The following is a 15,650-nucleotide window of genomic DNA, read 5'->3' as shown; positions in this document are numbered from 1 at the left end:
CAGGATAGATAATGAGAAAATAGACCAGCAATCTGCCTTTCTCAAACAGCTTGACAAAGGCAGATTGTATGCAGAAACGCGTCACTGGAATGTGACAATAAATCACAGCAAGATTATCTAAACAAGCGAGTGCTGGTCTCTTTTCTCCTTATCTATACGGGACGCCGGCCCTGAGACACGTGCACCACTACTCCACTTCAAACCGCAGTGCCGATCGACACATTGTATTACTATCCTCAGGATAGGTCATCAGTATCTGGTGGGTGGAGGTCCAACTCTCGGCACCCCCACTGTTTGAAGAGGAGGCAACACTCGTATGAGAACTACTTTCTTTTTAAGATTACACTGTAGGTCATCTCGGACGTCTCAGTGGGACAGTTCCATGCACTTGAATGGAACACGCACTTGTAATTACACTGCGCAATTGCTGTAAGCAAGACAATGTGCAGTGCAATCTTGAAGAGGAAGCAGTGCTCATACAAGCGCCTCCTCCTCTTCAAACAGCTGATCGGTGGGCGTGCCGGGAGTTGGACCCCCACGATCAGATACTGATGACCTATCCTGGGGATAGGTACTGGCTGTACAGCCGCTTTAAAGTGCCTTTCACATGGACCGCATGAAAGATGTGATGACCTGAAGACCTGAAAGATGATTGTGTTAGTTTGTCAGTTAATTGGCAACAGCTTTACACGGACCAATTATAGGGAAAGAGCATTCATATGTACTAATGTTTGTTCCTGATAATTGGCCCGATCCTTGGTCAGTGTAATAACGCCCTTACAGAGACATGGATATATTTGGGTTGAGCTAGCTATTCATGTGATATCATTTCCAAACAGTCATGTGCGTAAAGTCCTGAGCTGCATTGACAATTCTGCTGGTAATTACTGGAAACAAACAAGAAGTTTGTATATTGACACATCTCCAATAGTCAGTGTGGACTGGGAATAATGGCTGACAAATGACAGCAGCCCATTCATGTAAGTACATACACTCACTATGTACAAGCATATACACACACATTTACTACAGTATCACATGCATGTGCACACTGTAGTACATACTGTCTATATACAAGTAAGGCTACTTTCACACTGGCGTTTTGGCTTCGTTTGTGAGATCCGTTCAGGGCTCTCACAAGTGGTCCAAAATGGATCAGTTTTGCCCTAATGCATTCTGAATGGAAAAGGATCCGCTCAGAATGCATCAGTTTGCCTCCGTTTAGTCACCATTCCGCTCTGGAGGCCGACACCAAAATTCTGCCTGTCCGCCTGATGAAGTGGAGCCGTACGGATCCGTCCTGGCACACAGTGTAAGTCAATGGGGACAGATCCGTTTTCTCTGACACAATCTTGCACAATAGAAAACGGATCCGTCCCCCACTGACTCTCAATGGTGTTCAAGACGGATCCGTCATGGCTATAGAAGACATAATACAACCGGATCCGTTCATGACTGATGCTTGCGGTTGTATTATTGTAACGGAAGCGTTTTTGCAGATCCATGATGGATCCGCCCAAAACGCGAGTGTGAAAGTAACCTAACAAAAGCAAATTCATCACATGCACAAATACACGTACACGGTCTCACAACAGGGACGTAACTATGAGAGGTGCTAAAGTAGCAGTTGGAGTTGTGCCTGTGACGAAGCATCTAGGGACTGGTGCAAGATAAATGTGGTACCCATTTTTATAAAAGGGCTCTAGGTCTTCCCCCTGGTAATTATTGACCAGAAATCTCAAAGGGGTGTTTAGTTTCTAGATATTGGTGAGCTATCCTCGGGATAGTGAAAAGACAAAAAACCAAGTTAGACACAATTCTGCCACAGTTTTACAGGGGTTTTTTTTTGTTTGTTTTTTCAGCATTCACTATGCGGTAAAACTAACTTGAGCTCTTCATTCTCCAGGTCAGTACAAATCCAGCGATACCACATATGTACAGTGTTTCTTGCATTTTGATACTGAAAAACTTTTTTGTAGTTATGTGTGTGAAGCTGTATGGGGGCTCATTTATTGAGGTGCGATCTAAACTTTTCATTGATACCATTCTGGGGTGTGTATGACTTTTTGATCATTTTTTTGTGGGAGGAGAAGCGACCAAAAAACGGCGAATTGGTCATTTGGAAACTTTTTTCGTTTTGCCTTTTTCCGTATGAGGTAAATACTTTTATATTTTGATAGGTGCGTTTTCACATGCGCCAATAACCATGATGAGTATTTTTTTTTACTTTTTTGATTCTCATTTTGATTTGAATTTTTATATATATATTTTTTATTACTTTTTTATAGTTCCCATAGCAATCATTAGATTGCTATTTTCACAGACTCTAATGCATTAGCATTGGAGTGTCTGATGATTTTACTATGTTCTTATAGAATATTTAAAACAAATTAAACTAACTATAGCTAAAACTTCTTTCTTTCTTTTCTTTATTTCACTTTTTTTTTGTTTATTTCATTTTTTCACTTTTTATTATTTTATAATAAAAAAGTGAATTAACCCCTTCCTTCCACGGCACAGCAGGAATGGATCACTTTACAGACTGCAGGCTGACACTTAACTGTACCGCCAGGAGGAGCGCTCTCATATCAAGAAGATCTTAGCTTAGAGCGCCACCGCTATGCTTTGCAATGGATCGCTGTAACACCCTGTTACAGTGATACACACTGCAGGGAGACCAATTTCTCTGGTCTCCGGGATACTTTCTTTGACCACAGCTGTCTAATGGCAGAGCAGTCACAGAGATCTGCAGCGCCACCGGGCACAGTCAGATCATAATGTAACCCGGTGCCTCTATAGATCAGGTTACAGATAATAGCTTACAGCCACAAGGTATATATTCATGCAGTGTTAAACAAGTGGTTAAATATCCTTCAATGCTTTCTACTTCATTTTTCAGTAATACTTGTATAAGATTCCAATAAGTACTTGTTGTGCAAGTCACATCAAAAGATCATAGCAACATATTAATTCTTTGGTAAAGAAGTTACCATGCAGTTCTATGCACTCTCTAGGGCTAAGCTTTAGTTTGATTGCTTTTGATTTTTTAACTCCTATGGGAGTGGTTATGACTTTTTGACTTTGTCATAGAAATAATGGAAAACTGGAATATGTACTGTTTATTACTTTGTACACAGTCGTATAAATATTTAAAAGGTCCCCCTACCTACCATGTGCCATTTATAATACCCATGTCTTCTTCTATGGCAGAGGGCCCCTTTAAGCCAAATATCTACTTGCTCCAATGCTTAAATAAGTGTCCAGGAAATTGATTTATTGCAAGCTATTGGCAGGTTTAAAGCCATTTATAAAGATTTTTAGTACCGAATCCACAAGGAATATCTACAGCAAATTTATTCTATGTGACCACAGCATAAATTATTGTATAGCACTTTTTGCACCTTCTTTAGATAGAAAATAATCTCATATTTAACTGAACACTTAGGGGGCATTTATCATTCTTCATGTGTCACTTTTCTGGAGGGAAATTGTTGCATGTCCTGGTGCATTTTTATACAAAATTCTAAAACATTTATTCCCCTACGCCATACTTCACCACTTTTCAAAGTTTAGTGATTAGATCTCTTTAATGGCACATTTACTACATGTGTGATTTTTGCAAAAGTTGCAAAAAAGTTGCATCTTCACGTCAGGCAACTCCCTGGCATACTTTCACTGACAGTAGCGAAACCGTATTACAAAATTTAATAAACCAAAACATAAATTTAGCGCAGTAACACAAACCAAAGGGAGACAAAAAAAAACTACAAATAATAAATGTCATTTTGTTGTCAGTTTACTGTATTTTCTGTATGTTTCAGAAAAATTCAGTTTTGTAGAAACTGTACAGAACCTGTAGAGAACACAGGGGTTCATTTCCTGCTAGTCTGTTCCATATTCAGCCTGCAGGCAGCAGATGGGTGGGGATTACTGAATGGGTGGGGCTTGACAAAATTTATCTCCTGTTGCCGACAGAGGAAAGTGCACTTTCTGAAGCCTATAGTCTCACAGCTAGACACAGGATTATCAGTATATAGACTATACATATACATATTGATTAATTCTTTATATATATTTATCAGCTGTGATTGCAATATGAGACAGATCAGGATAAATGTGAATATTAACCTGTACGCCCTGATGTCCCAGTACTTAAGGACACAGGGCGTATAGGTACGCCCTGTGTATTTCCGATCACCGCCGTGCGGGCAGGGGGGTTGACTTCCCCCAGCTCTGCTCTCCTCCTCCATTCTGCGTCCTAGAGTGAGAGAGAGAGCAGCCCATCCAGCTCCTGAACCCAGCACCTCCAGCACCCCCACTGACCCACTGCACTAAAAAGGTATCTAGGGACAGAGACAGGTTAGGGAGAGCTTAGATTAGGCAGGGATACTCAGGGAAAGTTTAGGAAAAAAGTTATATTTTTGCATCACCCTGATCGGGTGTCTGGGGTCCACAGCACACTCAGCTGTGTGACCCCCCAGGGGGGCTGCATCTTGCCCCCCCCCCCCCCGCCCCATCCCCTCCACATGCATTTTTTTTTGTGCGTGCGCTTGCTTTTTTTTTCACCTTACATCACAAAAAGTGTAATAGCAAGCAATCATCCCGCAAAATAGTGCAAATAAAACCGTCCACTCATCCCGCAAAAAATGAGCCCCTACTTAAGACAATAGGCTAAAAACAACAAATAAATTACTCTCAGACTATGGAGATACTAAAAGGTTTTTTTTTGTTTAAAAATGGATATTATAGAGTAAAACCTAAATAAATTTTAAAAAGTAGACATATTAGGTATTGTCATATCTGTATGAATCTGGTCTATAAAATTAACACATGACCTAACCCCTCAAATGAACATAGTTAAAAAAATAAATCAAAAACAGTGGCAAAACAGCAATTTTTTGCCAAATTTTTATAAAAAAAATTCCGTTAACAAAGCAAGGGTTAACAGTCAACCAAAATTCTATATTTATTGCCCCGATTCTGAAGTTTTCAGAAACACCCCATATGTGGTCGTAAAATGCTGTATGGCCAAATGGCAGGGCGGATGGCGTAAATAAACCAGTCCAGCAGAATCTGCCTTCCAGAAACCATATGGTGTTCCTTTCCTTCTGCGCCCTGCCATGTGCCCATACAGTAGTTTACGACCATATATGTGTTGTTTCTATAAACTACAGAATCAGGGCAATAAATATTGAGTTTTGTTTGGCTGTTAACCCTTGCTTTGTTACTGGAAAATAATTGATTAAAATGGAAAATTTGCCAAAAAATTTTAATTCTAAAATTTCATCTCCATTTGCCAATAACTCTTGTGGAACACCTAAAGGGTTAACAAAGTTTGTAAAATCTGTTTTGAATACCTTGAGGGGTGTAGTTTCCAAAATGGAGTCACTTTTGTGGAGTTTCTACTCTAGGGGTGCATCAGGGGGGCTTCAAATGGGACATGGTGTCAAAAAAAACAGTCCAGCAAAATCTGCCTTCCAGAAACCATATGGTGTTCCTTTCCTTCTGCGCCATGCCGTGTGCCCGTACAGTAGTTTATGACCACATATGGGGTCTTTCTATAAAATACAGAATCGGGGCAATAAATATTTAGTTTTGTTTGGCTGTTAACCCTTGCTTTGTTACTGGAAAAAATTTATTAAAATGGAAAATCTGCCCAAAAATTGAAATTCAGAAATTTCATTTCCATTTGCCAATAACTCTTGTGGAACACCTAAAGGGTTAACAAAGTTTGTAAAATCTGTTTTGAACACCTTGAGGGGTTAAGTTTCCAAAATGGGGTCACTTTTGTGGAGTTTCTACTCTAGGGGTGCATCAGGGGGGCTTCAAATGGGACATGGTGTAAATAAACCAGTCCAGCAAAATCTGCCTTCCAGAAACCATATGATGTTCCTTTCCTTCTGCACCATGCTGTGTGCCCGTACAGTAGTTTACGACCACATATGGGGTCTTTCTATAAACTAAAGAATCAGGGCAATAATTATTGAGTTTTGTTTGGCTGTTAACCCTTGCTTTGTTACTGGAAAAAATGGATTAAAATGGAAAATCTGCCCAAAAATTTAAATTCTGAAATTCCATGTCCATTTGCCAATAACTCTTGTGGAACACCTAAAGGGTTAACAAAGTTTGTAAAAATCAGTTTTGAATACCTTAAGGGGTGTAGTTTCCAAAATGGGGTCATTTTTGGGTGGTTTCTATTATGTAAGCCTCACAAAGTGAGGCTGAACTGGTCCTTAAAAAGTGGGTTTTGAAAGATTTCTTCTAAACTTCTAAGCCTTGTAATGTCCCCAAGAAATAAAATGGCATTCCCAAAATGATCCAAACATGAAGTAGACATATGGGGAATGTAAATTAATAACTATTTTTGGAGGTATGACTATGTATTATAGAAGTAGAGAAATTTAAACTTGGAAATTTGCAAATTTTTCAAAATTATTGGTAAATTTGGTATTTTTTTATAAATAAAAATGATTTTTTTTTACTCCATTTTACCAGTTTCATGAAGTACAACATGTGATGTAAAAACAATCTCAGAATGGCCTGGATAAGTAAAAGCGTTTTAAAGTTATTCACACATAAAGCGACACTTTTGCAAAAAATGGCCTGGTCCTTATGGTGAAAATGAGCCTGGTCTTTAAGGGGTTAAAGGGGTTATGCCATGATCAATGTAAAAAATTTAAATCAGACATCATATACACTGTAGTACATAGTACACAGTCGCTTTCTAAGAAAGTTAGAACCAGCCCTGTACCTCAGAGGGAACCACAGATCTCCCCATTGTTTGCTTCAATTACTCTTCTAGATTATCTTCAGCATGGCAGCACAGTGGGCGTATCCTTTCTGCTGGAGTGCTCTCTCTCTGTACCTGCCACAGCTTCTAATAGTAGATATGGCTGGTGACAGCTGAAGATTTAAACTGAGCACATGGGACCACCTGAGTGACGTGGACAAGAAATAAGGAAAAGAACAAACAGCAGGTGGCGCTATACAGATACATTTTATTGATTAGCTCACTGGCTATTCTAAATTTTTAATTATGTGCAAATACAAAATTATTCAGATCCAGGTGCTGGTTTAAAAAATGTAGAATATGTTTTGTGGCGTAACTGCTATAAAGGATCAATTACTTTTTAGTGGATTTTGCTTTTTTACAGTATTATTTTTTAAAAATTTAACTGGTGACAATAATTAAATTCATTAAACAGCACACTTAATGCAGTTGTATATACTGGAGTTTCAATTAATAAGCATCCAAACATTTGGCAGATTCTAACCAGTGGTCCTCTACACTAAGGGCTGCACAATATATCTTACAGAGAAGGTCCTATGGTAGGAAGAGTGCTACCCTTATCTATAGGCTGTTTCTGATATTGCAGCTCATCGCCAATTAGGTCATCCTTTGTCATGACTACTGGTATAATCATGTTAGTGTTATTAGTTGCTAGAGCACAAGGGATGCTTAACAATATTAAGAGTGATCTGCTCTGGAGGGCTGCTTTAATCATGTCCTTATACGCCTTGTTTAATTTGCAATACATTCTGCTTCTTTTGCCTTTTACTCTTTTGTCAGTTTGTTTTGTACTATTTTTCATTTTATACGTTTAGTATATTCCCTGATTACAAACCTCTCTGGAGCATTTCCTCTGGATGAACTAAAAATCATAATTCAGTTATTTCCATTGAAGTTTTATATATATATATATATATATATATATATATATATATATAAAAAGAAAAATGGCGGCACTGGCTCAAAGGAGAAGGTACGGGTGCACGTCCCAAGGGGAATAGACTTATAACCCCAATAATTGAATCCAGAAAAAAGAGCAGCACTCCGCACTTTCACTTGCTTTTAACTACCGGAGTGCCGCTCTTTTTTCTGGATTTATATATATATATATATATATATATATATATAATGTACAATCCATAATATGTAGTAAATTTACATTGTCAATGTGTATTATTCATGAACATCAGTAAACTAAAGTATTCTTATTACCTTGGAGATGGTTAATGGTTGTCCATGTTCTAGTCCTCCTTTGAGTGAGAAACCCCATGGAGCTCCACCTTTAAGAGTTGATTGTAGATACAGGGTGGTGACAGGTGGTTGTCCAGAGGATGGCATCTGATCCATGTTGACTTACCAGTGTTAGTCCTCATCTATTCCACCCACCTAGATAGTGTGGATAGATTGAAGTCAACTAAACGTCCATTAGAATAAATGCAGACCCTAAAGATCCAGGTCGAGTACAATCCCATAGGGTGCCTCCTATGCCCTCCAGAGTCGATAAAAAATTATGCTTGTCTGTTGAGGCCTCTTCATTTACTAATGTCTTTATTTCACTGGCACATCCACAAAAATAACCTATTAGCTTCATACAAGCAAAAGCAAGGAACTTTTGAGATCACGCATGCAGAACGAGTGACATGTAAAGTAATGTTTGTTTTTGATTGATGATGCTTCTTCTCCAGCTCCCCCAGACTTACCATTATAATAGTCTATCTTTTCAGTTCATTGCATTCAAAGAATGAGATCTTTCTCCTTTTCCAAGCTGCATGGGCTTCTTGAGAACCAGCTATAATTTTTTCTTCTGCTGCTCTCAAACTCAACTTGGAATTTCCAGTGGTGCTTAGAATGTAAAACCTTATCTGCAAGGAAAGGAAATCATGCAGGATGTTTGGACAAGCCAGTAAAACTCTGCAGGTGGATTTTCTCCAAGCATAGGAAGTGAAAGTGTTAGACAGATCAGTACATTCCTTCCCTTTCTCCAGATTAGACTGTAGCTACATTGGGAGGGGGAGTGAGAGGCAGAGGGTGTGAGCATAGGATTAGAACAAGTCATGCTGATTTTACACAGCAAGTGCCCAAATGATATGCAGCTAAGAATAGAAAGGGTTGAGGAAATAATATGCATATCAACACTTCCAAAGTATCAGAAACCCTGCCACTATGATGCCACTTTATCGTTCACAGTACTTTCACATGCTTTTAAAGGAAACCTTTAAAAAAACTTTGTGTTTCATGCTACAGTATATTCAATGAGAGCGGCATGAAGTAGTGACAGCCATGCTCATTGCAACAGCTTGTCACTTATCAGCTAATGTCAGAAGAATATGTAGAAGCTTCCACAGGCCAACTATTAGAGTAATAATCAAGAAGCAGCATTCCTAGGACGGCCACCAATTACCCGAGAAACGAGAAAACACTAATACATCAGTGAAGATATCATTGATGCAGACACCAAAATTATTGTTTTGGGATAGCAGATTGTCCTGTTCAAACAGGGATCTGCTGCCCAGAAGCAATGAAGCTTGCAAATGCAGTTCTCAACTCTGCTAACAATAAGGCAATTATTGGGAATGAATGATTTGTTCTTGATAATTGCCTAAAGGGTGCTTAGTTGTTTAATGCCTGCCGTGAATGCCAGAGAAGAGTCACAGTTGCCTGAGCACGGCCACATTTACAACTAGGCACTTGAGACCCAGTTTCTAGGGTGCTGACATGGAGAAGGGGGCAGAGATCTGCTGTAGAAAGAAGACATTTTTATTTTTTTATTTCTACACCTGGCTTGGTGATTAAGTTCCCCACCAATGGGGCTGGAAGTTTGATGCATAAGGTCAGCAGGGAGGCCTTTCCAGGAACGGACTTGGAACTCAAGGGCAGTCCCTGAGCGCTCATCATCAAGGCAAAAGCAGGAGAGAGAAAAGCAATTCTCCTCCTTCTCCTCTTCACTGTGTTGCAAAGTGTTATAAGCTCACTGGTGGAGAAGCAGTGAGCGGTGACTGTTGCGCCACAAATCAGCACATTCACAGTGTAACGGTCGCGTACACACACACAGGGGGGAGGGAAGTGACCACTGCGCTCCACCCTCACCCCTGGCCCTGCCTACTTGCCTCGCAAGTCCTAATGACAGGGGACAACTGGACGGCAATCCCTAACTTGGAATAAGCACAGGGATGACAGACAGACAAACAACAGGACGTGAACGGACCGAGTCAATACCAGGAAAGCTACAAAGTACAAATGGAGCAAGCAGAGAATTGTCAGGAGAAGCCGGGGTCATAAATACTAGGAGAGACGTGAAGTACCAAAAGAGTCAGCAGAGGATCGTCAGGAGGAGGCCGGGGTCAAATACCAAGAGAGCAGCAAAGTACACAAGGAGCAGGCAGAGGATCGTCAGGAATTCAGCAGGAGGAAAGTACGCCAGGAAAGACCAAATCACAGGTGGAACCTAAATTAACAGGCAACCTGTGGCCAGCAGGCTGCCTGTATTTATAGTGGGGAGTGAGGGTCATGTGACGTGGCCAGCGTCACATGACCGACAGACCAACCAGTCGAGCACCGAGTGATCAGCTCGGCGCTCAAGGCAGACTTAGGAGCAGGGAGCCACCCAGCTAGTAAAGCCGCCCTGGGAACGAGGTAAAACACAGATCCTCGTTCCCGAAGCTAAGCAGCAGGTCTGCGGCTAATGGGGGACCGAGTGCACCTTCGGAACCCCGTTACACACAGTCTGTAAACAACATCACAGCGGCACTGCCAAGGAGAAGAAGGATCTGCCCTTTATTCTGATCCAGGCAGCACAGTTCAGTGTCTAGGCATCCGCCCAATTGTGAGCACCACCAGGACTGGAGGATACAGCCCTGCTGCCTGCCCCTGGCAAGAAGAAGCAGGCTAGCACTTGAAGAGTCCAGTCCACCCACAGACGAGGGCAGTAAGTGAATGCTCATTCATTGAGAGATCCTGTTGTTCATGTAGGCACCTAAATTATTGTTTCTGGGCAGCAGAACTTGCCCAGAAACAATGCAGCTGTATGAGGACTAGCGAACACAATAGCGATCGCTCATTTTCACACTGTGGAGGTGATCGCTGCAAGTAAATGCAGCACTTCACATCCACTGAGTGAGCAGCCGACTGTTGGAAAGGTAGTTCATACACACGATAGCCATCTATAACTGTCTCATGGTGTGCTAGTAAGTATCATCATTCCACATTGTGGGCAGAATCAAAATGGAATATTGCAAGTATAGGTTATAGGAAAGAGTCTTAAATTTGTGTAACTCAACTTTATTATGAAATGGGGGAGATTCAACCCCCAAATACAGTATTCCCTTTGCTTGGAGTCCACCATTGGTTTTCAATACCATTGTGTTTTTTTTATTTTTTACACCTAACCTTTTTTATTACACCTTTCAAAAAAAAAACAAAAAAAAAAACTGGATGTAAGATAATAAAAACTTAGTTGCATAACTTAATGCATAAAATAAAAACTTAATAGTTGCCTTTGACATGAGCTGTGTACATAAAACCAATACACACCCCAATTCCTAAAAAGTTAGGACACTGCAAAATGTAAATAAAAACAGAATGCAATGATTTGCAAATTTCATATAAACATATTTTATTCACAATGGATCATAGAACAAATGTCATATGTTAAAAGTTTAATATTTTACCATTTCATTAAAAAAATGAACTCACTTGGAACTTGATGGCAGCAACACATCTCAAAGAAGTTGCGACAGGGGCACGAAAAGACTGGAAAAATAAGTGGTACTAAAAAACAACAGCTGGAGGAGCAATTTGCTAAAATTGTAAAGAATCTGAATATCCCAGCATCTATAGTACATAATATCCTTAAAAGATTCAGAGAATCTGAAGAAATACATGTGTGCAAGGGACAAGGCCGATGGTCAATATTGGATGCTGGTGATCTATGGCCCTCAGGTGGCACTGCATTAAAAACAGGCACGATTCTGTACTGGAAATCACTGCATGGGCTCAAGAACACTTCCAGAAATATAGTAACATAGTACATAAGGCCGAAAAAAGACATTTGTCCATCCAATTCGGCCTGTCATCCTGCAAGTTGATCCAGAGGAAGGCAAAAAAAAACCTGTGAGGTAGAAGCCAATTTTCCCCACTTTAGGGGAATAAAAAATTCCTTCCCGACTCCAATCAGGCAATCAGAATATGCAATCACAAATGCAAGTTAAAGCTGTATAATGCAAGAAGAAGGCATATGTCAACACCATCCAGAAACGCCGCCGTCTTCTCCTGGCCAAAGCTTATTTAAAATAGACTGTGGCCAAATGGAAAATTGTTTGGTGGTCAGAGGAACCAGAATGTGAAATTCTTTTTTTTAAACCAAGGATGCCGTGTTCTGCAAACTCAAGAAGAGAGGGACCATCTAGCTTGTTCTCAGCACTCCGTTCAAAAACCTGCATCTTTGACGGTTGCATTCGTGCCTATGGCCTGGACAGCTTACTTATCTGGAAAGTCATTATCAATGGTTAACAGTACATAGCGGTTTTAGGACAACATACACTGCCTGTCCAAAAAAAAAGTCACCACCAAAAAAAAAAGGTCACACACTCTAATATTTCGTTGGACCGCCTTTAGCTTTGATTATGGCACGCATTAGCTGTAACATTGTTTCAATAAGCTTCCATCCAGAGTTGCATTCATTTTTCACCAAGATCTTGTATTGATGATGGTAGAGTCTGACTGCTTCTTAAAGCCTTCTCCAGCACATCCCAAAGATTCTTAATAGGGTTAAGGTATGGACTCTGTGGTGGCAAATCCATGTGTGAAAATGATGTCTCATGCTCCCTGAACCACTCTTTCACAATTTGAGCCTGATGAATCCTGGCATTGTAATCTTAGAATATGCCTGTGCCATCAGGGAAGAAAAAAATCCATTGATGGAATAACCTGGTCATTTAGTATGTTCAGGTAGTCAGCTGACCTCATTCTTGGAGCACATACTGTTGCTGAACCTAGACCTGACCAACTTCAGCAACCCCAGATCATAGCACTGCCCCCACAGGCTTGTACAGTCTTTATGCTCCCTAGCAAAGTGAAGCCTTTTTTTCTGGTTTGCCTCACTGATTAGTGGTTTTCTTACGGCTACACAGCTGTTCAGTCCCAATCCCTTGAGTTCCCTATGCATTGTGCATGTGGAAATGCTCTTACTTTCACTATTAAACATAGCCCTGAGTTCTACTGTTGTTTTTCTTCGATTTGATTTCACCAAACGTTTAAGTGATCGCCGATCACGATCATTCAGGATTTTTTTCCCGCCACATTTCTTCCTCGAATACGATGAGTCCCCACTATCCTTCCAGTTTTTAATAATGCGTTGGACAGTTCTTATCCCAATTTTAGTAGTTTCTGCAATCTCCTTAGATGTTTTCTCTGCTTGATGCATGTCAATGATTTGACCCTTCTCAAACAGACTAACATCTTTTCCACGACCACGAGATGTGTCTTTCGACATGGTTGTTTAAGAAATGAGAAGCAACTCATTGCACCAGTTGGGGTTAAATAACTTGTTGCCAGCTGAAAGATAATCGCCCATGCAGTAATTATCCAATAGGAGGCTCATAACTATTTGCTTAGTTAAATCCAGGTGGCGACTTTTTTTTTGGACAGGCAGTGTATGTTTCCATACAGACAATTGGGGAGATTTATCAAACTGGTGCAAAGTAGAACTGGCTTAGTTTTCCATAGTAACCAATTTGATTCAACCTTTCATTTTTCAGGGAAGACCTTGCACATCTCAGCAAGACAATGCTAAACCACATACTGCGTCCATCACAACAGCATGGCTTTACAGAAGAGGATTCCGGAGGCTGAACTATCCTGCCTGAAGTCCAGATATTTTACCAATAGAAAACATTTGATGCATCATGAACGCAAAAATCAAGCAAAGAAGACCCAGGACTGTTGAGCAACAAAAATCCTACATCAGACAAGAATGTGAAAACATTCCTATCCCAAAACATCAGCAATTGGTCTCCTCACTTCCTAGACATTTTTAAAGATGAGTGGATTCTATATAATTGTAGACAAGGCCCTGTCCCAACTTTTTTGAGATGTGTTGCTGCCATCAAGTTCTAAATTAGTTAATTTCATGAAATGGTAAAATATCTCATTTTCAACATTTGATATATGTTCCATGATCTATTGTGAATAAAATATGGGTCTGAGATTAGCAAATCACTGGATTCTGTTTTTATTTACATTTATTAAACTTATTTTGATGTGACATTTGGTGCTGCTAGGGTGTTTTTTGTGCTGTGCTATGGTATTGCTGGCCCTGCCTACTTCTGTTGACTCTGCCTTCTGTCAATTTGGATCCACCTACAACATGGGACCACTTTAAAGGAAATGTGTCACTAAAATTTTTATCTGCCAGGTAAAACCAGATAGAGACACATCAAATTTTTATCTAATCTGTTTTTATTTTCTGAATGCAGATACTTTTATTCTATTTCCAGAACATGATTATGGGGACGGCCATCTTGTCTGAGCTGTTCTTAACAGCATTTAGAAAGCATTAAGAAAATTGCTTTACGGCAGCCCCATTGTCTATAGACATAATGGTTAGGTGGGGACCTTATTAACTTCTATGGGGGAGTTTTTTAGGCATGCTCTGTTGTTGTACAAGGAAAGAATAGATAAGCACTGACAATGATCTATTGTAAATAGGGATAAGCGAATCGACTTCGGAAGAAACATCCGAAGTCGACTCGCGTAATACTTTGTTCTAATACTGTACGGTGCAGGAGCTCTGTACAGTATTAGAATGTATTGGCTCCGATGAGCCGAAGTTATTGCTTTGCGAAGTCGCGCAATAACTTAATAAATAAATTTTTACTGTAATAAACCATTTCCGAACTCGGGTTCGGTTCTATCCCTAATTGTAAATGGTGGATCCTGATTTATCTATACACAGGTGAAATCATTGGACTCATTAAAGGCAGGATTAGAATAGGTTAACTGCAGTAGAGTAATGTGTACAAACCAAGAAGTGGTGCCTATTATTGGGCTTAGTGGCCAGTGCGAAAACTGCAGGATTTTATGTTTTTTGTTTAAATATAGATATTGACATGGAAAATTAAAAATAACATCACCAAGAAGTCTTAAAAAATGTTAAACATAAAAACGTTATTTAAACAATAGGTAATTTTCTGATGACACATTCCCTTTACGTTTTTGTATTTTTTCCAGGGCCACTCCCAATCCACCCCTGCGTGCCAGGCCCCTTTCTCAGTGGTAGTTCCAGGATCAATATCTGCAGGTAACATCTGACGGGTGGGAGTGCTGGTTGTCGAACCCCTACCAGTTTGATATTGATGACCTATTCTGAGGATAGGTCATCAATATTGTTAGCCCGGTAAACCCCTTTAAAAAGGAAACTTTGTACTCAGAAGAAAATGTAAGTGATTTTAAAGGGGCTTTCTAGAATTACAATATTATATTGATGGCTTAAGACAGGTCTTCAATATCAGATTGGTGGGGGCTCTTTATAAGCACTGCAAGTACTAGAAATACATAGACCCAACCAATCTGGCTTTTCCTAAGGATAGAGTATCGGTATTGTAGCTCTGGAAAAAAAAAAACTTTGCTATAAATGACATATACCTATTAAAAAGAATGTGCCAGGTACAATTTCACATACAACCCTGTTTAAACTTTATCTTTTTAATCCTCCCAGTCTTGCATCAGAGGGACACATATTACATTACAGAATAGTGGCCAATTGCATTGATATCTACTGTAATACGTATACAGCATTTCTTGTTCAATCTCCAGGCGCTGTAAAAGGGCAGCAGAACAGAATATTTAAGCAGAAAATGCTGAC

The 15,650-nt window shown here is 39.9% G+C and overlaps 1 protein-coding gene across 4 annotated transcripts in view; it reads right to left on the bottom strand.

Annotated features, from left to right (window-relative positions):
- Positions 1-8,721, bottom strand: part of SHROOM3 (shroom family member 3) — a 432,673-nt gene extending 423,952 nt beyond the window's left edge. For 2 of the 4 annotated variants that reach the window (XM_040418007.1, XM_040418009.1), the window contains exon 1: positions 8,003-8,721. In XM_040418007.1, the coding sequence (XP_040273941.1) occupies positions 8,003-8,137 (135 nt within the window). In that variant the 5' untranslated portion in view covers positions 8,138-8,721. The remainder of the gene's footprint in view (positions 1-8,002) is intronic. The other 2 variants (XM_040418008.1, XM_040418010.1) reach the window with 2 other exon arrangements.
- Between the last annotated feature and the right edge of the window lie 6,929 nt (positions 8,722-15,650).

Source organism: Bufo bufo, chromosome 2 (assembly GCF_905171765.1).
Source record: "Bufo bufo chromosome 2, aBufBuf1.1, whole genome shotgun sequence".
Classification (NCBI taxonomy): Eukaryota; Metazoa; Chordata; class Amphibia; order Anura; family Bufonidae; genus Bufo; species Bufo bufo.
Note: the sequence above shows the minus strand (reverse complement) of the source record. Positions and strands in the feature narration are given on the sequence as shown.